Source organism: Leptosomus discolor, chromosome 1 (assembly GCF_034619465.1).
Source record: "Leptosomus discolor isolate bLepDis1 chromosome 1, bLepDis1.hap2, whole genome shotgun sequence".
NCBI classification, from domain to species: Eukaryota; Metazoa; Chordata; class Aves; order Leptosomiformes; family Leptosomidae; genus Leptosomus; species Leptosomus discolor.
Genome location: NC_141391.1, coordinates 70,074,062 through 70,099,604, shown reverse-complemented (window position 1 = coordinate 70,099,604; position 25,543 = coordinate 70,074,062). Strand labels below are relative to the sequence as shown.

General features: G+C 41.3%; 1 protein-coding gene across 1 annotated transcript in view; it reads right to left on the bottom strand.

Annotated features, from left to right (window-relative positions):
- Positions 1 to 12,338: 12,338 nt before the first annotated feature.
- The window catches only part of TGFBRAP1 (transforming growth factor beta receptor associated protein 1), a 31,331-nt gene continuing 18,126 nt past the window's right edge, over positions 12,339 to 25,543 (bottom strand). Inside the window, exons 5-11 of the mRNA XM_009946426.2 lie at positions 21,258 to 21,599; positions 19,898 to 19,955; positions 18,536 to 18,679; positions 17,334 to 17,477; positions 15,512 to 15,671; positions 13,462 to 13,895; positions 12,339 to 12,586 (exon numbers count right to left, since the gene is read on the bottom strand). Coding sequence (XP_009944728.1) covers positions 12,398 to 12,586; positions 13,462 to 13,895; positions 15,512 to 15,671; positions 17,334 to 17,477; positions 18,536 to 18,679; positions 19,898 to 19,955; positions 21,258 to 21,599 — 1,471 coding nt within the window. The 3' untranslated portion in view covers positions 12,339 to 12,397. The remainder of the gene's footprint in view (positions 12,587 to 13,461; positions 13,896 to 15,511; positions 15,672 to 17,333; positions 17,478 to 18,535; positions 18,680 to 19,897; positions 19,956 to 21,257; positions 21,600 to 25,543) is intronic.

The following is a 25,543-nucleotide window of genomic DNA, read 5'->3' as shown; positions in this document are numbered from 1 at the left end:
ATAATGCCATTTCTATCACTTAGCTTCTAAGGCACACTGCACTGATGTCTTCCTTAGTTTTCCTTTGGCATGTTTCCCCCTCTCCCCGCCTTTCTGATTCCTTGTGCACACTGACCAGGCACAGACAGTCCTGGGCCCCTTGCTCTGTTGTAGCTGTTCTTCTGCATTCTTTCCGTAAAAGCCAATATCTGAATTGTGCTGAACCTTAAATAAAAACTACTTAAAGCACCAAAATTATTCAGGTATGAGTTTGTTTTTAAACTCAGGCTTGTGAGTTCAGGGCACTTGGATGAGATCCCCGACATTTTCTGTGGGTGTGGGTTTTTTTCAGTGTTTCTTAAGTGCTATTAATGGAAGAATGTAATGTGACCTTTTTTAAAACCTTGTTTAAGGGTTGAAACACTAGGTATCACATTGATGCAGTGTGCATAATTTCAGAAAGGGTGAATTAATCAGCTTTGTGTGATGGTTAGGCAAGAATGGAGCTTGAATGAATACAGACCACACACTTTAAAACACTGTAATGGCAGACAGCAAACGTAATAGAAATGTCCCAAAAGGCGAGGAGAGAGGAAGAAGAGGGGCTTCTCGGTAGCATAGCTCCGCAGTGTTAGTGCTCTTCCCAGTGCTAGCTAAGGCTGGAAATTTATTCTCCATGATTACACTAGAGGAAAAATGTACCCATCTTTTGAAAGGCACATACACAGGTTTTGTGTATGTAAGGAAGCCCATAGAGCGACAAGCACGGACCTCAATAAGCGTTGCCTCCACGCGGTACACACCTCTTTATGCTGCGAAAGATAGAGCTGACAGTCTTTTTTAGGTCGTGCGGGTTTGTTCAGTGACCTTCACTGGTGCCATCAGAACTAGCAGAAAAGAAACATGTTGTTCCTGAGTGAGGCCAGACTGGGTAATTCGATGGAGCAAACAGGTCAAGTGCAAGAGCAGTTCTCTGGGGGCATCACCAAGTAGGTTGGATGCTGCGAGTCAACCTTTTTTTTTTTTTTTTCCTTGTACTATTGTCATTGTTCTGCTGTAGGGCGCACGGGACTCTAAAGTTTGTATTGATCTTCAGTGCGTCCCTCTCAGTGTGGTTTAAGAAGAGCAGCCTATTTGTTGCATGGGTCTCCCCTCGGATGCTCTGCTTCCCACCAGCTGTTGGACTTGGCTGAAAGAAAACCTCCGTCAGAAGAGGCCGTGTGCAGGACAGCCTTGTAAACAGCACGTTTTGCTGCGCAGCTGAGGACACGGTCCAGCTGCCTCCGACTTATGTGCCCACCACAGTGCCAGAGCTGGTTCCCTCACTCCGCTGCACCAGAGACCTGCAGCAGGCAAAGTTATACTGGCGAGGACTTACACTTGTACTGGTGTCCCTGCTTTTGTTACAGCATGGTTATATTACCTACGAGAAAGTATGGTCAGCAAGAGCACAGTTTTAGCATCACCACTGTCAGTTTGCTGGTAAAGCATGCTGGTATTCAAGGAGAAATGAGGTCCTCTTCTGCCTTCATCGTAGTTGTCTTTTCCCCACAAATGTTACAAAGAACAGGAAAAAAAGCTCTTTGCATGCCAAAGCATTCCCAGTGCTTCCACAGCAGGGGGACAGTTGTGTAAAGCAACAGCAGGTAATGATGCATAAAATGAACATACCAAAGTTGTTGGGATTTTTTATGATTTCTGTTGCTGGGACTATCTGAACAAGACATTTTATAACTTTTCTGTGATGGAGCTGACACCACACAGGGAGTACACAACACTTAAGTGCCATGGTATACCAGAATTAAAGTATCTAGATAAAACATGATGACATGATGGAAAAATATGGATAGGGCTTTGCTTTCCCTCCACCTCCCTCAGCTTACCTCCACCAGAGATGGAGGTCAGCCCAAATGGGCGGAGAAACCCACAGCCCACAAAATTTGTTGCCTGAAACTGACATGAACTTCACCCTCAAAATATTAGGCGAAAAAAAGTTTCTTCTCTTTAATAAAATGCTATGAAATGAAGAGAACAGCCCAAACAGGCTGGGCAGCTTTAGCGTTTTGATGTTATGTTGGTGGCATGAAAGAACTGAGGAAGTTCAGATGTAGTTGTCACCTCTGCTACCAAATGTTACTGGCTACTCTGTCACCCTGCTGCCAGGGTCTCAGGCTAGATCCAGAGGGGCTTGGACATAAGAAATGAGGAACAGCCCAGCTCCTGCGCGTTTGCCAAATATCCATCATGCTCTGGTGGGGAGGGGTTATTGGTTGGGGTTTTGGAGATGAGGAAGAATGAAAATTAAGTTGAAGGTATCTCACAAATATAATTCCTGTAAAAACAGTTCAGCAATTAAGTACTGTTAGTCCTTACCTCATTCCCTTCAGCCTAAATCTGCTACTAGAGAGTAAAATGAAGCAAAACTTACAGCAGATTCAACTCCATTCCTTTCAGTTCAGAAGACAAGGATGTCTTCAGGATTCACAACTTTTGATTCAGGAGATCTTGTCTGAGACTTTCATTTTGCATGAAAATCAGCACTTGCTATGTATTGCATGATAGAAGTCCACATGCTGCAGGGCTGTCCCCTTGGCTTCCCCAGACTTCTGCAGATAGAGCTGGACAGAATTTGGAAGGACTGCTTACAAATGCCTTTGGACTCCTTTCGGTGTTAAAAGAGTAAGTTGACTTAACGGCCATTGTTTCACTAGAAAAACCATTAAAGACGACATTTCATCATAGATACTTCATTAAAATAGTGGGTATATGAAAATGTTTCAACACAAAAAAATATGGCTGCCAAGTTAAGACACCTTGAATTCTTGTGTTAGAGCACAGCTTTGCTCCTTATTGAATGGAACACTTCAATAAAGCCAGGAACCTCTGTTTATTTTTACTTTATTTTTATTTTCTAGCATTTTACCAAAGCTTAATATCACACTGCACAAAGTTTTGATACAAGCCTGGAGGGGAAAGTGGTCAAACCCGGGCAGAGGGATCGCCCTGGGCAGGGTGCAGCCTGCACCACCCTGAGAGCCATCCAGCTCTTCAGCCGGGGAAGATGTCCAGAGGACAAGGTGCAGCCCAGGAAGGGAAGCAAGTGAGCAAGCTGGCCAGGGACCAACGGGAGCCTGTGGGCACAGCAGAGACCAGCAGCCCCTGAGAGCAGGACCAGCGGGGCTTATCCCCAAGGACGGAGGGGCCTTTGCAATTTAGGAAGACACCGAAGCCTGTTCTGAAGCCTAATACAAAGTCAAAACCTGCCCTGACCAGACAAAAGGTGGGGAATTTGCTTGCAAACCTTTAAAACATTCTCCCTACCCAACTTATGAGCTTTTTCCATTTTAAAATTGTTCTAGCGTACAATTTCCTGAAGCCCAGCTTCTGCATTCAGAGCCCTCTTGGTACTTTCCAGGGTATTCGCTTTGAAAAAAGGCCCTGGCAGATCTTCCTTTTGGCTGCCTTCAAATCCTGTCACAGCATAGTTTCAATCAAGAAAGTCTTTCCATTTTTCCTTCTACAGGGACGAAAGTTAACAGCCCAAGTGACTGTTGGTACAAAGCACTGTGCACATTTGTAAAAGTGACTGGATATCAGGCAGATGGGAAAGCCAAAAGCCCAGGGTATCGAGGTATCAATAATTAATAGCAGCTTTACAAGAGACTTCCTCCCTTCTCTGGGACTGAGATTTCTTTAGTTGGCAAGTCTTCAGTTTTGACCATCACATTTCTGTGGCCGTTCAGCATCATAGAATGAGCAACTGCTGCCAGAAATACTCCTGGAGTATCTAGTGGGGGAGATACTGAGCGCCTGCCATCCGGAACAAGAGCTTTCGGGAAGGTTTTGAAGAAGGAACACTAAACCTTCTGCTTGACAAATCAGTGTGTCACAACAGGCCACAGAGATGCTTTGAAATAAGATATGACAAGTTAAAACCTAAAGATGGATCAAACAAGTACAGAAATGAAACCCTTTTTTCCACTTTGCAAAATAAATCCCCAATGCACAACATTTTTTAAAAAAAGCAGATACAAATCCCTCCTGTGCCCCTCCCTCCCCATTTTCAACTGCTTGCAGTTCAAGTAGAAAACCCCCTGCTTCTGTCAAACTCTGGCAGCTTACTGCCATGACGCTGTAGAGTAACCTTGTACGTTACAGGGACTAAAGGGATGGAATCATCTTTGCCTGCAGTCTATGACTTTCAAACAGATATAAAGAACTTGCACTTTATTTGAATATACTTCTCCAGGTCAGAGAAGCACCAAGCAGACACTCTTGAAGCTGTCATCTGTAGCTTGTTATTTTCTAGAAATTCCCTGTTTATTCAGTCCTTGTCACATCTGAAAAAAAAACAAAACTAAAACCAAACCCAAACAATTCCTCCAAGACAGGTGCACCTTTTAGCCATTTACCCACCACAGAGCTTTGCGGATGCTTAAGCAACACATTCCTCTGGCAAAGAGCTGACCAGAAGACATTCGGACCCTTCCCAATCTGGTTTCAAGCTTGTCAGCACTGGTCTAGAACAAGATGACTAACCTGACACAGGTTGACCCTGCTTCAAGTTGGGTTTGGACAACAGCATCTCTGGAGAACGTAGCCTAGTGGACTCCTCTGAAAGTTTAGGCAATGAAGCTAATAGTTATTTAGCCTCTATAGGTGTTATACCAAAAACCCACTGACGACCTTTTGGGTCTTTATAGTACCCTCTCTTTAAAAAGTCTATGCCAAGGATGCATGGAGCATCAGGACCAGTCACTATAGGGTGCTTCTCCCATTTGTCCCCAGTTAGGCTCACTTCAGCCTCCACAACAGTCAGTTCTTGAGATCGTCCTGTCACTCCAGCAATAGTAACAGTTTGTGTTCCTTTATGATTTGATGGCACTAGGGTGCATTGTGCACCAGTATCTACAAGGGCTTTATACTTCTGTGGTTTTAACGTGCCAGGCCATCGGATCACACGCATTGGGATGGTCAGGTCCCACTCAGTGCAAGGACCACGTTGACAAGGCAGTACCTTCAGGGGGTTATTGGCAATTATAGGCAATGGTAATGTTGTTCATGACTGCTGTTGGATTTTTAGGCATTATTATTATTATCAGCCTCATTACCTGCTGAAAACCTGCTGTCTGTTCAGCCATCAGCTTTCTGTTGGCAACCCTGGCCTCTTTGACCCTACGCTGTCCTGCAGCTACGGTTATTGCAGTGAACTGGACCTTTGGGGCTCTTTTCTGCCAAAACTCAGCTATGCTCTATTGATTATTTGTCTTGGAAGGAGTTACCATCTGGATAATTAGCACGGACCATTTTCTAAGCACTGTCTAGAGGCAAAACTAGCTGAAATCCTACCGTGTCAAAGCCACAACTGCTTTTTTTTTTTGATGCTTTCTGCATTTCCTCCACGGACTGGAAGAATGGTTGGGGAAATGCAAACCAGGGCTCTCCAGGGTGTATTTCCTGCTGGCTGAGCTAACCAAGTGATGCTCGTTGCGGTAACGTTTTTCATTCCTTTCCACATCATGCTGCACTCCAACCTCCGCATCCCAAACACCCTCTGTAAGAGAGTCTTGAGCACCCACTGCCTCTGCTTCAGCCAAAGGAACAAACTTGGCATGATAGGGCTGTAGAAACCTTGCCAAGTGAACGCAGACCTGAACTTCCAAACAAGAGCCCTTCGCTATAGTTCCCGCTCTGTCTGTTGGATTTTTGACCTGCCGGTTCCCCAGCCATGCAGTGCACAACCTGCCCTCGTCTCCCAGTAGATGCCTGCAGCATTGCTAGCACCCATGCTGCCTGGCTGAGGGGTGACCCTGTCCTCTACTGCCTGAGCACCAAGATGCTTCAAAAGGTTTGAGCTGAGCTCAGGCATAAGAAATCCAGGATTCTCCTCAAAGTGCCTGAATTAGGAAAAATAATACAACCTATGCGTCTGATGAGAGCCACTCAACTGTCTAAGCAGCAGTTTCAGAGTAGCTGAAAATCAGGTAGGAACTAGCCAAACTGCACAAATTTTGCTTTTGTATCTTTCTTTCTGACCATCCCATGTGTTTCTAGTGCACAAACAAAACTGGAGAATGAGCATGTTCCCATTTGTTATTTGGTTTTGAGACATCAAGTAAAAGCACAACAGTGCAATGCTATCAAAGCTACACTTGCAACTAAAACCAAGTTGACTGAATGGCAGGTAGCTACTGCTCAGCAGTCTTTAGAGTATTATTTCTTTATATAAACATACTTTTGGCTAAAAAAAGAGCAGCAACAAAAAGACAGGTGAAAATATTGTTTGCACAAACTTGAAACAAGCAGCAAGACCTGATGATTAAACAGCATATGCGAAGAACCAAGGGAATTTTAGCACAAGAGCAGTAAAATATTGAGGTGACAGATTCATTCACACCAAAGTTAAACCACGGTTTCAGTGCGGTCTGCCCAGTTTATAGTTTGCCAGGACAACCACCACATCCACAAACCGCACGCGCGAAAGAGAGAGGGATGCAGCAGGCAAAGGACGTACCACCCCTTCATGATCTACAGGCCCATGCCAATTCATAAACCCAGCAGCGACCGTTTCTCCCCCTGCCTGGTTAATGCCACATTCTCTTAAATTCCTTCCAGTGACGGTTTTTCAGGGCTGAGAGACATTTCATCCAGTTTTCCCATTTCTCATTACCCTAAGGCCACCTCTTCCCTACGCTTCCTAGCCAGCATCCTCAGCACATTTTGGTCACACACAGGATTTCCCCTGTACCACGGGCAGGGAGAAAAGACCCAAGCATGTGAAGAGTGGGGATGGAGACCAGCTGAACTGGGTTGTACCTGCATGTCCCAAACACAGATTCCTCCCTTTTCTGTACCTGTGCTTTGCATAACTCCCTCACTGCCTCCCCTTGGAGGTAACATTGGTTTCCTCGGCTTATCACAGCCTCCTGACCAGCCGTTACCACCCTCCCTTTCCCGGGGTTTCCTCATCAGCAGGTCCTATGCTGCCACTGTGGTGGCCCTGGCCCCTTCTGCTGGAAGTGGGAAGAGGGGGACAGCCGGCCCTTCGGCCCTGAACTTGCTCTGAGCCAGGACCATTTCTCCTGAGCAGCAAGGAGGAAGATGAGGAACACTGGCTCCCTGCTGTGGAGCATGTAAACGCCAGTCTCATTTCCACCTTGCAGGGACATAATCATCCCCTTTTCCAGGGGACAGAGGCTGGGCTCCAGCAGTAACTTTGCTTTTGGCCTCCTAAGGTTGAATGAGGGAGCTCTACTAATAAAAATAAATACCATCCACCCTTAGTAGCACTTGCATCTTTGTTTTCCCTGAATTTTTGTCTGTACTAAAGTGTGCCCCAGTAGAGAAGCTGCAGATTAAGCTCACTTTCTGCCTGGTCCCGGAGGTGGCTCTGCAAACAGCATCCGCTTTTATCGCTTTCAGCCACCAGCTTATGCTCCCAGATCAACACCGGCCCTGTTTCGAGGCCTCCCCTCAAAATGTTTTATTACTTCTGTTTGTATTGCTCCAGCACATCCACACACCCGTCACTGACCAGATCCCCCCATGTAACCACCAGCTCTAATCACAGAAGGGATTGCTTTGGCTACACAGAGGCAGATCAAGACCTTCCACAACTGTAACAGCACTAGCTGCTTTCACCTGAATCTGCAAAAATCCTGATTCAGTCAAGGAAGAAGTAAAACTTCTTCCCCAAAATCGAATTCACTAGTTTTTAAGAACACTGGTTTGTCTCCATTAATACCCTGCACTTGCTTCATTAAGCCTTTTCACCTGACCACCTCTGCCAGTCACCCAGATGAAGCCTCTATTTACCACTTTAAAAAAAAATTAAAAAAAAAAAAAATTTCTCCTTCACCCGGCCATTTACATCCCAGAGTTTTTATATACCTAGGAATGACAGAAACATCATTAAAAGAGGTTTTTTTATTAAAAATCAACATATTTATACATTTGTACATTCCACATACTGCTGTATATGTTCACCAACATAACCATTAAGTCAGAAAGCATGAACAGTACAGTTTTCCATCTGAACAAATTTACTGCAGGGGAACTTCAGTTTTGTAATCAATCAGACATTACAGAATGTCATTAGCAACTTCTTTTCCCTTTGAAAGTAGCAGCACATTTAATTATCAGTGTTCACAAGGCATAAGCCCCAAAGTGTTGTACAGCAGGAGAAAAATTAATTAGTAAATACAGGCAATAGGAGGAGAGCTCCCAATGAAAACGTATTAGTTGCTGCCTATTATAAGCAGCAGGATGTTAATAAACACTTAGAGCTACGCTGAATAGAGACCGCAGCAAATTGGGAAGAGTAATAAAAAAAAAGTTATTTCTTGATACCACTGCATAAAATAAAATATTTTTTAATGTCATTCAGGATAGGAGTCCTGCGAAGAGCAGATGTTGTAATAAAGATTCAGCAGAGTCAGGATAATGCTTGTGTGTCCAAACATGTAACAAAGGCCTCGGAAAACATACCCTTCCGCCGCCCCTCCACAGCTGACATTATTAGGGTTTCATGTGGGTGATGTAATAAAGTGACATTTTACAGAACAAGGACGGATGTGCTCAGGAGTCCACCCAGAACTCTCAGGATTTACACCCAGGTCAATCAAGTGCTAGAAGAGCGATGTTCGTCAGGTGACCAAGGTCGGAAAGCTTTTGGAGATTGCTCCCCCTGCTCCCGAGGGGAGACGCTCTCACGGTAACCCGGACTGCCGCGCGCACCTGAGCCACCCCAGCACGGGCTGCCCGAGGAAGTCAGCTCACAGGTACCTGTGGGGCGCTCTGTGCAACAAAACTGAACGGCTTATTTTCTCCAGACTTAGACATCAGTATGCTTGTAGTATTATTAACGTGATAACATATCCCTTTAACTCACAGACACGAAGATCTAACTGAATTTTCTCTCATAAATGTACAGCCATTAATCTTATTTTGAGGAGAGCGCCGGATTCCGGGCAACTTTTTCTCATTAGTATTTCTCCTCTTTTTGACTTAAGAGAGGGGAAAAACTGCGTACGATGACATACTCACGTCACAGGTAGTTTTTATGTGGGGAAGTGTGGAAATATGAAAAGGGTTTAACGAGTGCTTCTTGTATGTATCAGTGACTGCAATGGAGGATGGCTAAAAAAATAAAAGTAAGAGCCGCAATACTTCTGTAATTAGAAACTACATGTTAAGCCAGTGCGCTCCAGTATCTGCAAAAGCATCCGCGTGAGAGACTAATCTCATTTGTTATGTCCCGAATCACAGACACACTGTCACATTTAAAAAAAAAAAAAAAATCCGCACAACTATTTTGGTTTTCACACATGCAAAGTTGGAGGAGGCTCACTGGGGGGGGGGGGGAAGTAGTGAGTGAGACTAATTACAAACACAAGTAATTTAGCAAGAGCAAAATCAAGAAGAAATATTCTGAACAGAATCTCCTCTCTCCAAGGTAGGTCTAAGACACCACATTCCCCAACCGGAGAGGAAAAGATTGCATCAAGCTTCAACTCCCAGAACCCATTTAATTTCCCAACCAGAAGGATGCCCCTCTTCCCTGCCTCTCCTCCTTCACGCCTGCAGTCAGCACCTAAGAACGGGATCATCACCCTTCCCTCCTCGCTGCTGCAGCCGTGCCAGAAGAACTCACCGCAGCAGCGCTGCTGCCCCAGGACTTCACGTGCGCAAACCAAGAATGAGCAAACTGGCAGTGCCAAAACAAAAGGAGGAACGAACTCGGGCCCTCCCGTGTGAACCTCTCCCACCCAAGGGATGCTGTGGCTGTCCCGCCGAAGGAAACCTGAACACAGGCCTCTCGCGCATCTCCCGGTGATAAGGCACAGACCGCCGGGCACCACTCGGACGCACCCTGCCATCTCCTCCGGTCCGGTTCTATCCCAACTGCTCAAGCGCTGAACACACGCTGGAAGCACTCTCCGCCTGCCACCTCCCTGCCGAGCTCTTGCTCTACCTCAGCCTCACATTGTTGGTTTTTTTTTTGCTTTTTGTTACCATGGGACTTCCGTATTAATTCGTCCACACGAGTTCCAGCATAAAATTTAACAAAGGAACAGGTAATAGCACACGAATCAAATGTCAGTATTTTTCCAGTCCACATTTCAGGGGGGCTAGAAGAAGCAGGTCCCCCAACTTAAATATTCATCACCCTTTTGGTCACCTATGATTGCAAACACGCTGCCTTGCATTACTCCAATTTCTGTATTTCTTCTGTATGTACAATTATTGCTACTGCTGCACCGTAGCCAAAGTACAAATCTGAAAAAATATCAAATATCAGTAAAGAACTGTTTAATCTTTTACAGACACGCCTTTTCATGCAAGAACAACTAAGAACTTCCTTGTGGTCTGGAATGACATGATCTCAACAACACTAGTTGACAAGACTAGTGGCTAGAATTAGTCTTAAACATGGAGAGTAGTCTTTGTTTTAGTACCTCCTTATCCGATAGGAACAAAGAGCATACTGAGGTATGCTTGCAGCAAGTATTTCTTATGAATTGCACGTTACTGTATGCAAAAGGCTTATCAGATCTTTGTAAAATCACTTCCTTTCTACCAGCAAGTATTTTATTTGGAGGACAGGGAACTACGAATTTGTCTGTGTCATCACCGCCAGGCATATACACAATGTTTGGAAACAGAAGAATTTGCTCATACCAGTGCAACACAGAAGAATCACTAATGCCAGAATTAAGTCAGAAACGCTCGTATTTGTCTTTTTTGAAGGTGCCTTTCATTAAACACGGCTTACATGTCTTAGTAGAAAGCGCTACAAAATTCCTTGCTTGGATTTTACTTGTTTTTAAAACCCAACACAACAGCTATAGTTTTCTAATTTCAAACTCGGGAAAGAGAAAGATCCAAAGGTCTTTTGCTTCATCAAAGACAAAGAAACAGGTATTTTTTCCTCCTGGTTGCAGTTTGGTTGCCACTTCCTGGAGGCAGCACTGTGCTTACAAGGCTGTTTCACAGAGCCAGCCTTTCCGTAACAGGAGACCTCTGCCGAGACTGCATCTACAAGACACCACGCAGACAGATATCCCATTTTGCTGGAAGTCTCCAGTCTGATTTGGAAAGCTGGAACAGTGAGCAGCTCGACTAGTTCAACTGCACGCCGGCTAGTAAGCCTGGTATTTATGAGAGCTTTACAGAGTTAAAAGAAATGCTTTGACTTTGAAATACTTAACTTTATTAAAGTCAGCATTTCTGAATCTCTCTTGTGGGAAGCTGTTTCTTTTAAACTGATTACTTTAAAATGGTTAAATAGCAATATAAAGACGTATCAGGGCAATTAAGTTAAGGGGTTTTGTTGTTATTTCAAAAGCCTTAGTTTTGTAGAATGTTGTGTAGAACATAACAAATCCAGTAACCCTGTAGTGCATCTTTGCAGGTTTCTTCCCAATTATACCTTCTTCCCGTGATTTTGATTGCACAAAGTCATCCACAAGTACTAAAACCCGTTCTTGTGGGGTTCCAATCTGCCTAAGTTATGTTATAGCAAACATTTAGCACATAACCTGTACACTTATGCATCAGCTACATCTTTATCCTCCAAAGAAACTCTAGAATGATAAGATCAATTTATTCAACTGTATGTACAGTATATTTGCATATTAATAAATAAATCAATATTAAAGTTAAGGTCTCTTCCCCCATATAAAAGTGACTACAGTCTGACCAGACAATCTGACTTTGTGACTGAGGCTACCAGTTTCCACTCAGCTTATCACAGTAACTGTAGGAGTAGAAACTGAACGGACCAGTGCCTACATTTAAATTCTACATGGCCGGGGGGCGGTGGGGGGGGCGGTGGGGAAATACTAAAAAGTGCATCAAAAGCCAACAATTTGTAGAGCAAAAATCAAGTTCATAATGTGATCCTGGGGAAGAGAATCCAGCCCAAAAGAGGACATGCCGCAGCAAATGTTATAACCAACACACGTTTTTTGTCTTGATAGTAAGCTGCATGATGCCAGTCTTCTAACGTAACGTTCCAAGAATCCCAACTCCAACAGATGCCATCTCCACCTCTACAAATTTATCAACACCACGTTCAGTGCAAAGTGACATTTCTTAAAACAACTGTTTGCCTTGACTCCATAACATTCATCCTCACCGTGAAGAAAAGGCTCGTTTTCTTTAACTGTTTGCTACTATATACAGAAGAGCCTATATTTGCACCTCTCCATTTCTGGTAGTGAGTTTTCTATCTACACTCATTAGAAATCAAAAAGATAAGTGGCGATATCTCATATTTACTGGAAGTCTTCCCATTAACCCAAAGACTAGCCGTTCATCTTGATTTATACCTAAAGTAGCTGCACTTGGTTCTTTCTTTTCCGGCCCACTTTCAATGGGGTGTAAGTCATGGGAACCTGTGGGACCAGAACATATTTCAAGTCTGATTGCTGGAGCTGGAAGAGTGATGAGTCATGTTTGAATTCAGATGTCTGTTTGCAGCACAGTGGGTGTGGACCATACCCCCATTTGGGTATCTTACAAACACAGGCTCGCAGAAAGGATTTTGGCACACTTGACAGACCTTTTTGTCCGAAAGAAGAATTGGGGTTCCTTTTTGTTTCACCTAAAGAGAGGGGGAAAAAAACCACCAGACGTGAATCTAGCAAGGAAGGAAAGTTACGAGGCATATAATTCCAACTGTATCAAAGGGACAAACCTGGTCAACGACAGAGGTCGTAGGAAAAGACAGCTTGAACTATTTAACTTGAATTCAATCTCCTCATTAATTTTCATGCTTCCTCTTAAGTACTCCTCTTTTTTTTTTTTTTCCTTTGTTTGTTTAATAAAGAAAAGCACTCACACATTTCATGCAAGTGAAAACCTGATGCAGCTTCCTAAACAAGGTCACAGGACAAGTCCACAGTGAACTGAGCACCGATGCATTTTTATTCCAGACAGGTTCTGCTGGATACACCGTCATTAGAACTAAACAGATTCAAGAATCTGCTGGGAGCTTTAAGCAACACAGCTCTGGCTAGGAATAGAAGACAGCTTCACAAGTGAATTTACCACTAACAAAAGCTACTAACAAGCTTCAGCTAACACTAACTAAATACTGGGTAAACTTTTTCACAAATTCTGACAGGTCTCAATCCTAGTGAAAAAATGCTAACTCACATTTGTTAAAGCTTCTGCAAGAACTTCGTTAATCTGTAAATCCCAGAGTCCCTTCCATTCAGCCCAGAAGTCCACCACGGTTGTGCCTATTTCAGGGCCCCCACCTTCCCTTTTGTTTTACAGAGAAAGCATAAAATTACGCTTGAATCTAGTAGTCATGGCAAAAAAACCTAATAAATACAGCAAGTAAAATTGCCAAGGAGATGAAGACAACTTTGTCCTAGTTCTTCAAACTTCTTCTGATTATTATATCTATCGAAGGACTTAACTGTAAAGCTTCAAAGTGCCTCTATTTAAAAACCAAAACACAACACAACTTACCTTCTCATGTTTGTAGATTAAGTTTTCAGCTTGTGCTAACCCAAGTGCAGCCTGAGTCATTCTTTTGGTATGAATGCTTTGCCTCACTGCTCCAGCCAGGAAGGGTGAAAGGAGCTGCACTGACCAGCTGTCAGGCACCACCTGCAAAACTAGAGCCGCATCAAATTCAGCAGCGTGTTTATTCAGGAGATCCACAGCAGCCATGACTAGCGCACAATCCGACGTGCCTGGATTTAGGTACACTGACAGCAGCATATGGAAAAGCCTCCGCCTGTACTGCGCGTCTCTGCTCTCAGAGTTCCATATACAGTATTCTTCAGCAGCACGGAAGTCCTTTAACTCATGGACAAGGATATGCAAAGCCTTCTCGTGTTCCTCTAGCTTTCCATATAAAATTGCACTTTCCATGTGAAGGTCTGTGCCCTGGATTTTGTCTGTTAAATGAGAAACAAGGCAGTATTTGCTCAGTGGAGGAGATGACCACTCCCTCTCCCAGACTCAATGCAAACAAGCCCCCGGAACTCAACTCCTGCTGTTTTTGCAGGGGTGCTGGCAGCTCTAACAGAGGACAGATGTTTACAAGAACGCCTAGAAGTATGGAAACACATGTCTAACAGAAAAGCACCACAAAATATAGGAAAAAAAATTACTAAATAACAGGTGATAAAATCAGTGTCATTGACATCTTTTAAATTCTAGCATGTCAGTCTTGCACATCTCTGCACACGTTGCTACCACGCACGGTAAACTGTAAGATGAAGCCATAATATTTTTAACCTCTGCTTCTCCCAATATTATAGAAAATTACAGAATAGTTTAAAGTCCATAAAAGACAATAAAGACCAGATAGTACTTCCCTTTAAGAAAGGCACACTACAAACCCTTAATCCATTCTGAGAGTTTAAAGCTAAAGTGTCAGGGGGAATGGCAAGTTCATCTGCCATTTCAAAATAATTCAGAAAATCTTCTACCTACTGTAAATGCAATAAAGATTTGGCACGGGCCTCTGTAAAAGGTATGGAAATACAATGTTTTTCTCCCCAAAATATTCTGATTATCAAGATGTAACACACTAGCATGCATTGATCCCACCCTCATGTAAGACAAGAATTGTCATGTAAGAAGATGGGTGTTTTGAAGCACGTGGATTTCAAGAGAATAAGCCATCTTGTAACTCCTGCCCTTAAAAATCTGGTTAAAAATTAAAGGATGAAAAAGAGCAAGAGTTTCAATGACTGTTATACTTGTACATTATCTGTCATATAACACTTTCCTGCCTGGAAAGGCAAGGGGACATTAAACGTTGGTAAATTATTTCAGTTGCTACTGAGCTGTTTTTATCTCCACATCTACTGGGTTTTTCCACTGAATTTCAGAAAATCATTTCACATCTTTCAGTACAATAATTTCCCTTTCATCCACTCTTCTTGTTCCAGTGGATGAAACATTAAAAATTAGCCATTATAAGCACTGGCCAAGGGAAAAAAAAAATAGCTGAACTGTTGCTTGGCTTATACCAACAGTAAGACGCATGTTGCCCTTTTCACGCAAAAAGATGCTCAAATTTTTGTTTAGTGTGAATCCCAGCTTTCGGGCTGAGAGTGGGTTATGGACAACCAGTCATTGATTATCAAATTCCTCAAAGTTTCACTTCAGTTCACTGAGAAACAGACTGCTTAGCAAATAAACTTGTAAGTCTTCCATTTGCATCAGATTGTCACAAGTTACACGGTCATCATTAAAAAGAAACTGACTATAAATTAACAAGATAATTGTATGAAGATATTTCTTCTAGCTTGTTACGGTATTCTGTCTTTGGTGCAGTGGTAAACACACCATTGTACCTCATGAGCTATGGGAGATCAAAGACAACACTAACAGATACGCTTTCTACATTAGCTTGTTTCGGTTAGAAACACAGATGGTAAACCTATCAACAAAATACACCTAGAAACCTCAGATCTTTTAGTTTTATATCCTTGTGAGGACTTAGTTTTCTTTCCTGTTAGAACTGACATTCAGCATTACAATAGACAGCATGGCATCTTACCCAAAATAAAATGAATTCTATAAAGATCAGATTTCTGAAGAAGACTGCGTAGTTTAAGCAGCAGTTCCGTTGTTTCTGTACAGTTGTCTGTGGTCACAGATCTGAACTGAAGTATTGCCTCCAAGTACAAGACAGCTAGATGAGTATGGTACTTTTCTTTCTACAGACGAAAAGAACAATGTTAGCTCAGTTTACAAAGACAACCCCTTCGCCCCACCAATAACAGTGATGAATATTTATGTAATTACATAGAAATGTGTTTTAGTTCATTTATTTAATTTGAATTTATCAGAAAGTCTTTTGTTCATGCACATAGACAACTTACTCAGACCAGCTTTACAAAATACACTACACCTATAGCACGGGCTTCTCTATTTCATTAATACAGATATTTCCAAAATGTAGATATGCAACATCTTATTCCTAAACCCCTCCTCATCTTAAGTAAACAAGCTCTATAAATAGCTGCTTCTTGTGCAAAAAATTATTTCCTTTCAAAATTCACCTAATGAAAGTCAATGCAGTAAAGCAGATCTCTCTCCTTTGAGTACAAGTATGTTCTCCGCTGCGTCTTCTCCTTTTGTTTCCCTTGTAAAATGAGTAATTTTGGTCTAATTCATTCTTCCTCATATTCAGGTATGTTCTTTGACCTTTTCTATTTCTGCAATAAAATTTGAGAAAGCCACCAGAGGCAGACAAGCACTCTGAAGGCACAGTGCTTTTTGTGAAATCCACTGCCCCATATTCATCAAAACGAGCTGATGATTTGACTGTTTGAAACATCCTCACTAAAAATTTATCTCTAAATTTCACTAATATCTCACTAAATATTTATCACTAAATATCACTAATATCTCACTAAATTATTCTCACTATAATCCAGTACTTTCTAAAGACCTAATCAATTTACAACCCAGACTTTACTAGCAGGTAGAGTGCGTTTAATCACAAGCTGGTTTTGTTACAAATATTCTACAAGGCACTGTGTCTAACTCAAAAAGTTTGTTTGAAAACATTCATGACATCAGAAACTACATTCATCTGTCACAGTGTCACACACCTTGACGTATTTGCAACAGCAACAGAGGGAAACCATTGACCTAGCATGTGTATTTGAATAATGTAATTTAGCAAACCGGTCTCAGTTCTGCTGAGTTCTTTCAATGATCACTTCCTCGCTTTATTTGCACGTTAAAGCAACTTCTCCTGTGCTTAAAACGTCTCATATCCAAGTACCATCACGTTTGGCTGCTTCTGTATCATGCTTAAAAACCCAAAGGTAGAATACACTGTCACTTACAACTTGTGGACACATCTTTCGGATATTCAACATCTAGAGTGGCTTGGAACTCTATAGCGAGAGGCGCATGGTTTAATTCTATCATTAACTACTCAAATTTCTCCAGAAGGACAGAATAAAACACACCTACTTGTAAAACACTGAATTAGCAATTTTAGTGTATTGCTGCCACAGTGCAATAGGATTAGCAGTTGCTCAACCATTTTTCTATGATCTTACCAGCTGGAGGTTTGAGCCTGAACAGTGACACAGGAAAGTATGCAATAATCAGATGTTAAAAAAACCCGAACAAACTCTGAGGGGAGGTCTCTCTCCATCATGAGAGTGAAAAGGTAAAAATAATGCAGATGCTGCTCCTCATCTTCTACTTTAACCTTAAAACCACCCCTTCCCTACTCTGAATACATCTGAAAGCCTTCAAATCATGCTTATTTCTTCTAGACTTTGGCTTTTTTCAGCCGTGTTCATCATAGTCTCCATTCTGAATCCTATGCTTATCTTTATTAATCTTGTAGGACTCACCTCTATTTTTCTTTCCAATACTAGATGTTCTAGATATTTAACACGTGCTTTAGGATATCTGTTAAGGCAACTGATGATATCATCTGGATTAATCTTCTTCTCCTGTTCTTCCAAAGGCCTTTTAGTGAAAATCTGTACGCCAACCTAGAAAAGAGTTAATTGCATTTAGGAATCCAGAGGCAACTCTTTTATTACTTTTTAATTTATTTTAAAATAAATAAATACTTATTTAATAGCACTATCTTATTAGTTAGTACACTATTCAGGAAGACAAACAACACAAAACCCTGCTCAACACCTCCAAGATGACACTACTCGCTGCTTACTGCGATCTCACTCACTCCTATCTCCACTACCCCAATTTGTAGCCTGTACATTGTCCAGCCCACAGCCTTGTGTTGGGCACAACCCGCGCCAGCCACAAAAACTATTGAACAGATCTGCGTAACAGCAGAACAAGAGACTTCAGCTCTTTGCAGCAAGAAAGAGTAAGTTAGAGACCAGAATGTTTACAGCCTTCTTGTTGTGTATATCGTCACGTTTAAGAGACTTTTATGACAGCCAAAACAAAAGCTTAGAAATCTGTCATTGCATGTAATAACTAAGATTTAAATTAATAAAGACTAAGCAGTGACAAGTTCCAACAGCACAGACTGTCTGATACAGCACAAAGCATCGCATTTAACAGCGCACCACACTGATGGATGTTCCAAAATTAGTTTTTTAATTTTCGTGGGTTAAGTTAATTCTCATAGCAATCAGGTTTTGTCTTGAATGAAGGCTATTTATTCCACATCTTAAGGTACACAGATACCACCCATCCCTGGACTTCTTTTTAAAAAGAAACAGCAGCAACCTGTTAGGTTATTATAATTTTTTTTTTAAGAACTGAAAAATATCTTGTTTAATATGAAGAAAAACAGAAGACATGCTGTACCTTTCATTGTACCTAAACTTTGTTTTCAGAAGAAAAAAAAAAAAAGAGGCAATTATCACTAGCACTTGTTAACAGACGGACTAAGAAGAACTGAGAAACCTAGAAGTTTTCTTCTGTTGATCACTATTTAACTGGCATTAGAACATTCTGTAAAAATGGTTCAATTGGCTACCAAGATGGAACAACGTTAACGAACACCCAAACACCACTGCACAGAAATACTTCATATTTATGACATTCTGGGAGAAGTACACCAATCACAAACCTCTTCATTTTTTTGTAAAACCCATTCAGAGTATTTCCACACCAGATCTTGGTCTGAACAGAATGTAAGGAAGTCCACTATATATTCATAGAGATCTGAACGTGTAGAATCTTGAATGTCTCCATCAACTATTTTCACCCATAACTGCAACAAAAACATACAAAGATTAAAGTGCTTAAAACACGTATCAGCTCTTCCAACCCAAAATTTATGCGAGCTGCTACAACACTTAGGATTAGCCATTGGTACTGGTGGAATTAGAAAGAGCTCCTTATCAGTTGCAAGGGACCTCACTGGTCACTAAATTAATGTCTCCTTGCCATCAGAGACTTTTCTTGCATCTGCCATATTCAACTCATTCAGACTCTGTATCATGTGGGTTCTCACATTCTGAGAGTGACTGGCCGAATACTTCAGGAAGAGGTACACTAATCAGAGGTACACTAATCACAAAGAAAGCTTTTTGATAAAAGTCCTTTTCTCCAATGCATGGCAAAATTTTCATGTGTTCTGTGTGTGCAAAATTAAAACCAAGTGATATAAACACTTTAGAAAAAAACCTGATTTTTTGCTCTTCTTTCATTTTGACTGAAGAACTTTAAGTACCATGTGAGATTTTTACATAAATTATAACCGGAGTTAAAAGGTGCCCTATCCAGCAGACCAAATGGCAATAAACCTTGTTCCTTGGAACAAAGAAAAATATCTTGCACATGACAAAGGTACATACTGTTCTTGTCGTCCTTACTGGTTTTCTGCTCAGGAAATCACTATTTACATAACTGACTTGAATGGGTTCAACAGTGTTACTGTCATTAACACACTCAAAGAGCCACCCAGTAAGACAAACTACTAAAAATACCAGATATAGTCTGAGACGTACACATCAGTCATTCATCAAGAACATAGTAATTTTTCTAAATGAAGTTTTGCAGACAGGAGTAACAATATTATTAAGTCTTCAGTCTGCAGACCACTGCTGGTCTAGTGACAACAGAAGGTGGGGGCCCCCAAAAACCCAGCTGAAACCCACAGCTCTTGCAGACTGTGTTCACTGTCCATCATTAGATATGGAAATAAACTCCCAGTTGCTGTCAGTGTCTGCCATGAGATTACAATACTGCTTTGCTGTGTGTATATAGACTAATCAGCACAGGACACGACCCTGAAGTCCCTCAAACACCTTTTAAAGTGATCTCTTGATTATCTCAGTGTTTCTGCTGATCTTTTAAGAGTACAAACATACCTTCTGGTATGCCAAGTTTTGCATAAAAAACAGCATACAAGCATCTAAATAGCTGTCATCTTCAGTAAGCTCTTCAGGTTTTTCATATCTAGCATATTAAAAAGCTTTATTCTAACCTGAAGTGCTGCAGCATCCTGACCGTTGTAGTGATACAGGAGACCAAGGGCAAAATACCTGCATAGAAAGAGAAAAATCATATTAAAATCATTAGATCTTTGCTACCAATTTCACTATGGCTTGATTAGTACAGAATAACAAATAATTGCTTACAGTGGGATTTTTAGGTGATATGTACACATCCAGAACAAGTGTCTGTAGGCTTTTTTTCAGAATCAAAAGAAAGAAGTTCTGTCTCAGAAACGTGTCTGTGTTTTTCCTGTCTCTAAGGCAATTTCTAGTTACTAGCTCCAAGTTAAACAAAGTATGTGTCAAATCAGAGATTATTCCCACGCTGTTCTTTTAATTTTATATACAGACTTAACACACAGCTCCAAATAATAAACATTCCTCCAATAGTTAATCAGGTTTTATTAAATCCCATTTTTTATGATGCTTTCACTCAAACCTCTTACTGTCAGAAACATCTTTTCTTTACTGTAGCACAAAATCAAGTCAGGCAAGGGAGAGCTTTGTACAGTGCCATTGCAGAGGGTTTTTTTTGTGTACTATAATAAAAATAAAGCTAAAGTTCTGTAATGGCTGTTCTCATGAATCATTTGCAAAAGTTTGCCATGCAAACCATACTCACCAAGAGGATTTAACAAAACACCTGAAATAAATGAAAATACCCTAATTCTAACCACAATTAAAGACTCTGTCTCACCACTGCAGTTGCTACTACTGCACCACATAGTTTAAAGAAATTAAATCCAAGACAGAGACACTACCTACAACTGGAGTTTGTATTTTACACACCTACTATCTAGTGTTTCCTGCTTCATGACTAACAGCCAATTCTCCACCTGCTGGCATTTCCAGTTTGAAGTCATCTGCAGTCATCTTAAGCAACCTCCTTTTGGTGAATCAGCGGGAGCACAGAAAGTAAGTTCTCCTTCTCTGAATAAGTAACTACAATTTTAAAGCCACTAGCTGGTTAATAGCTTCTTTTTATGGCAGTGCATGCTTTAAGGCATCTTTTTATTCTATGTACCACTACTTCATCCATTCAACTCTCTGTTACAAGTGCAAACAAATCACCCCTTTTTTTTCCCCAAATCTTTTTTGTGTTGGACACAAACTTTCAGGGAGAACTCTGTGTTTACCAGTGCAAGACAGAATACATTTCCTTTACCTCAGACTGTCAATTAATACCCTTTCACTAACGTTTTTAAACGCTGACAAGTCAGGCCAAATTGTCTTTTTGACCTGAAGGCACAGAAACTACGAGGATTTGAACACGTTGCTCTAGAAGCCAATAGCATTTAAGATAATTTTCCATCCGGTCTCAAAGGTGCAATACTCAAAAAATCCACTCACTTTTTGTGTTTTTCCAGCCAGGCAGCACTATCTGTTAAAAGACAAAAGTTCTCTGAAACTAGCAGGTCCAGCAGGCTTTCATGATTTGCCTCTGCATATAGCTTGAGTAAAGCTGTGTCAATATCTTCCTTGTAGCCATTTGCAACCTCAGTGCTGCGGACTTCGTTCAAGTAACTCATGAGGAATCGTTTGCATTTTGTCATCTTCTCCTGGTCCCCTTGGGTCAGCTGGTTTAGGTCCGCATACTCATGCAGAGGGGGATGAGACCGTATAAATGAAGAGGAAGTAGGCAACAGGAAGGGGTAGAGAGAGATCAGCTCCCGGACATCAAGCTGGCCGCTTCTGCAATTACAGTGTCAAACTAGATGAGGCAAAAAAGAAAGAAAAAGTATACATAGGCACAAAAAAATAACATACTGGGAATGTGTGCTCACATATGCTTAGAGTCAGGACACTAACAGGTTGTCAGTTTCTGAAAGTTATTGCCTTTATGCTGGAGAAGAATTATTCAGAATAAATTTAGAATTTTTTTACTATTTCTATCCAAACTTCATCATTCCTTTTCCTCCTCTAGACATTCAAAGCTCCGAGAACTCAGAGACTGGCCAGCCTTCGGCTTCTGACATCCCACAGCTGTTCTGTGGCATATACAAAAGTCAGCTGAACAGCCTTAGTGCAGTTCCTAGGACTGTCCTAGACTTCATTCATGCATTATGGGAGTTAGTCTTCCGGCAGAACAAAAAAAAGGAGAGAGCAAACCCTTTCAGGCAAGCCACAAAGACGGTGCAAGTGTAATTCTGTAGAAAATAGCAACTTCCTGTAGAAAACTAAAGCTTTCAGAACACATGTTTGGATGATGAAAACCTCTTCCCCAACTCTGAAATGCACCAGATTCCTCCTTCAGCTCACTTTTTAAGGAAGTTCTGAAAAAAACTCGTGGATACTGATTATGCATCTGCCTAACCACTAAGTATTAGTCTACTGTACAGACACAGGTCTTGAGTGTACATTGATGTCAGATACCATGGAGTGGCTTTTCCACTGCGCATGTGAAGGGAATCTATACTTCATCCAGGAGCAAGCTGTAACATAGATGCGCTACACAAAACATTTTCTTTCAGCCTAGACTGAAGAAATTCCTCAACAATTTGAAGAATGCATGTTGTGACAGAAGAATAAAATGAGAAGTTTCTTCACACATGGCAAACTCCCCAATTTTCACAAGTAGAACGACTCCTCTCACAGGCCCTGCTTTAGAACAACAGCAAGAAATTGGGATTTATATTTTATTTCACCCTCAAAGTCATTATTCAGAATTCATCTTTAAAGATGAACATTCCTGAAATGCAGGAGATACCGTGGCTGAGAAAAAAAAAAAAAAAAAAAAAAAAAAAAATCAAAGTGGACTGACAGTTCTCTAAAAGAAACCGTGGGTAGTTACTACTTTGTTGCAAGTAAGAATTTTAAAAAATAGTGGCTATCTATCCAGTGATCACAGAATGTTAGGGGTTGGGAGGGACCTTGAAACTTCAAAAAGACTCTCCCTTCGCAACCTTGATTGGAAAGAATTCCAGAGAGAAACAAGTTAAAGTGGAAGTAGATGAAGCAGCAGATTTTGGCAGGCAATAAAGTGTGAAAAATCCTCACAAGCAGGATTCCCCACAAGCAGGCTCATCCCTTCCCTACTGTTGTAAAGTAACTAAAGCAGCGGGGCATGCCCTGAGTTGTTCACTTCTTGCCAGAGACACAGTTCCAAAGCCACCCAGGAAATATGAACTAGTAGGAAGCATCACCACAGCACCACCTAGATAGAACTTTTTAAAAAGTAAATACTATCTTCTGGCTACAAAAATCTATACAGAAGAATGAAATTCTGTGAGACAGCAGCAACAGCAAATTTTAAAGCAGCAACCTGTTACAGAACATAGTGACTGCAAAGCATGGGGACAGCAACACGAACAACAGAGGATCACAACAGAGAAAAATCTGAACATGGGAAACCTTCCCGTGAGAAGAGGTTTGAACAGCAAGTTTTTCTGATTTGTCCACAGAGTTCCTACTGCCTAAAAACTGCCTCTACACTAGGAAGGCCAGCCTCTAACCAAGAGTCAAGCCTTCATGCCTACTTTGCAGATTTTGGCAGTTGACATTTCCTTTTAATTCCTCTTTTCAGATTTGATATTTGGTTTTGAGATTCTTAGATCTACATTATGATGGAACTTGCAAGTTGATGAGGACTTTTTTTAAGAGGCAGAATAACCAAGAAGTAGCAAGTTCTGTCAGTGGCATGACCTGATGGTTCAAAGAGCATTTGGGTAGTATGAAGTTGTTAGAGTAACCTAACTGCAGCTTTGGCTAGTCAAACTACTCCTGAAAGTTTAAGACCTGAGGACCACCAGATAAAATATATTGCATGAGATGTATTATACCAGAAATTAACCCTATTTAAAGAAAGAAGAGATTTTTTTTTTTTCCCTTCCAAGTTTCTCCACCGATTTGTTTTAGAACAAAAGCTAACCCATAACTTGAATAACATCAACAAGCTACTCAAAATTAGTGCAGAAGCAAGGAGTCTTGATAAATCTGCAGAAATTCAAGTATAAACATCGGTTCTCTTGCTGGCTATGCTGTTAAGAATTTGAAGATGGCCTAAGCTTGAGATGGAGACTGTGACCATGAAGTTGAAGTTAAAAGTGCTGTATTTAACATGCCACTTTTAATAAGTTTTAAAATATTTCCCAACTTCTACAGTAGTGTCTACACCCTTTCATCTTATCATTCAACTTTTCCTAGATGAGGAAGTAGTCAGCTACTTCACCCTCTGAACTTCACAGATTCTGGCCTTAATGACCATCTGCTTCCAAAAGGAGAATCAAAACCAGCTTCCAACTCAGGCTGGCCCAAACCCCGGGTTGTGAATCACCAGTGGGTCTCTCAGCAGGTCTGACTCAAGCTCACGACGTACAGTTTTGCTCTTCCCACAGCAATGGTAAACAGCAATCAAGCAGCCTCCTTAAAAGCACAGTATCATCCAGAACAAACTTCAGAAAAACACCAGACAATGACCCCACCTGCAGGAATGGTTAACATTCATCTCAAGGGTTATGGCTCCCAGGATCTGTGCATGTCTTGTGGCTCTTTCTACCACATTTCGAGGAAACAGCTTAGGAGCACCTACAAAGGACCTCGCCTCTCCTGAAGAACACATTTGAGTCTTCAGCTTCGAGCGTCTCAGGTTTAGTAAAATACAGCTAGTAACTTAGTATAAAGTAGAAAACAGGCTCTTAAAATAAGTCGAGCTGTCAATGTTAAGAGGTAACTTCCCCTCAAGTAATTCTGCATTAGGTCTTTCGGGGCTTCATATATACAAACAACACAACAGGCACAAACAAGTTTTCTGGAAATTTAGGTCTAAATTCAGACCCTTAAATTTAAAGATACCAGAGATGTCAAAAAAGCCTACGTGATTTAGCTGTCTTGCCTAGATCCCACTGGCTGTAACAGAAGCTTATATTCTTGAATCACATCTAAGATGCAAATCTCACACTGAGTCCTACTTCTTATGTCTCCAGGTATAAGTACCAGCATTTTTTTAATCTTTCCAGTGCAGGAGAGACTTCAGCTCTAAGACCCTCTATAGCCTTTCCCAGGTGAGACAACACAGTGAAAAGAGTTAACATTTCGATTTGTTAAAAAAGCAACAAAGTTTAGAAAAGTTCGTGTCTGGCATGTCAGACTGTAAGCAGCATCTAAACAGTGAAAGGACATAACCAAACGCACTGGAGGGAAATGATTTCACTGTGACAGCTACCAACATCTCAGCAAGACATCTAGAACTCAGCAAACAGCTTGCTAAACATCGCTGTTTGGTCTAAGTGTGTATGAGCCTCCAATGATAGCAATATGAAATAGCAAAAATGTAATATAAACCACAACTATATTACACAATCACAATTCTGTTACTGCTTATAACAGAATTTGTCAGACGAAAGAAGCCCCACTGTGGCAGCTCACTCAGTTTAAAGTTAACAGATCCAGCTGAAGAAAGTTCTCCTCTTTGTTGAACTATTTGAGTTTTAATAAAGCTACCACTTACTTCCTTTTTGTCAGCCTTCTTATGTATTCAGAAGTATCAGCATAACCGAAAGGAACTTAGCAGGAAAGTGTTGCTCTTAAAAGTTTCAGTATTTAAGAACTATGAAGTTAAGAATAAGATATAACTGTACCTTCACAAGGTTATCCAAGAAGGATTACTGACACAAGAAAACGAGGCCTTTAGTCCAACA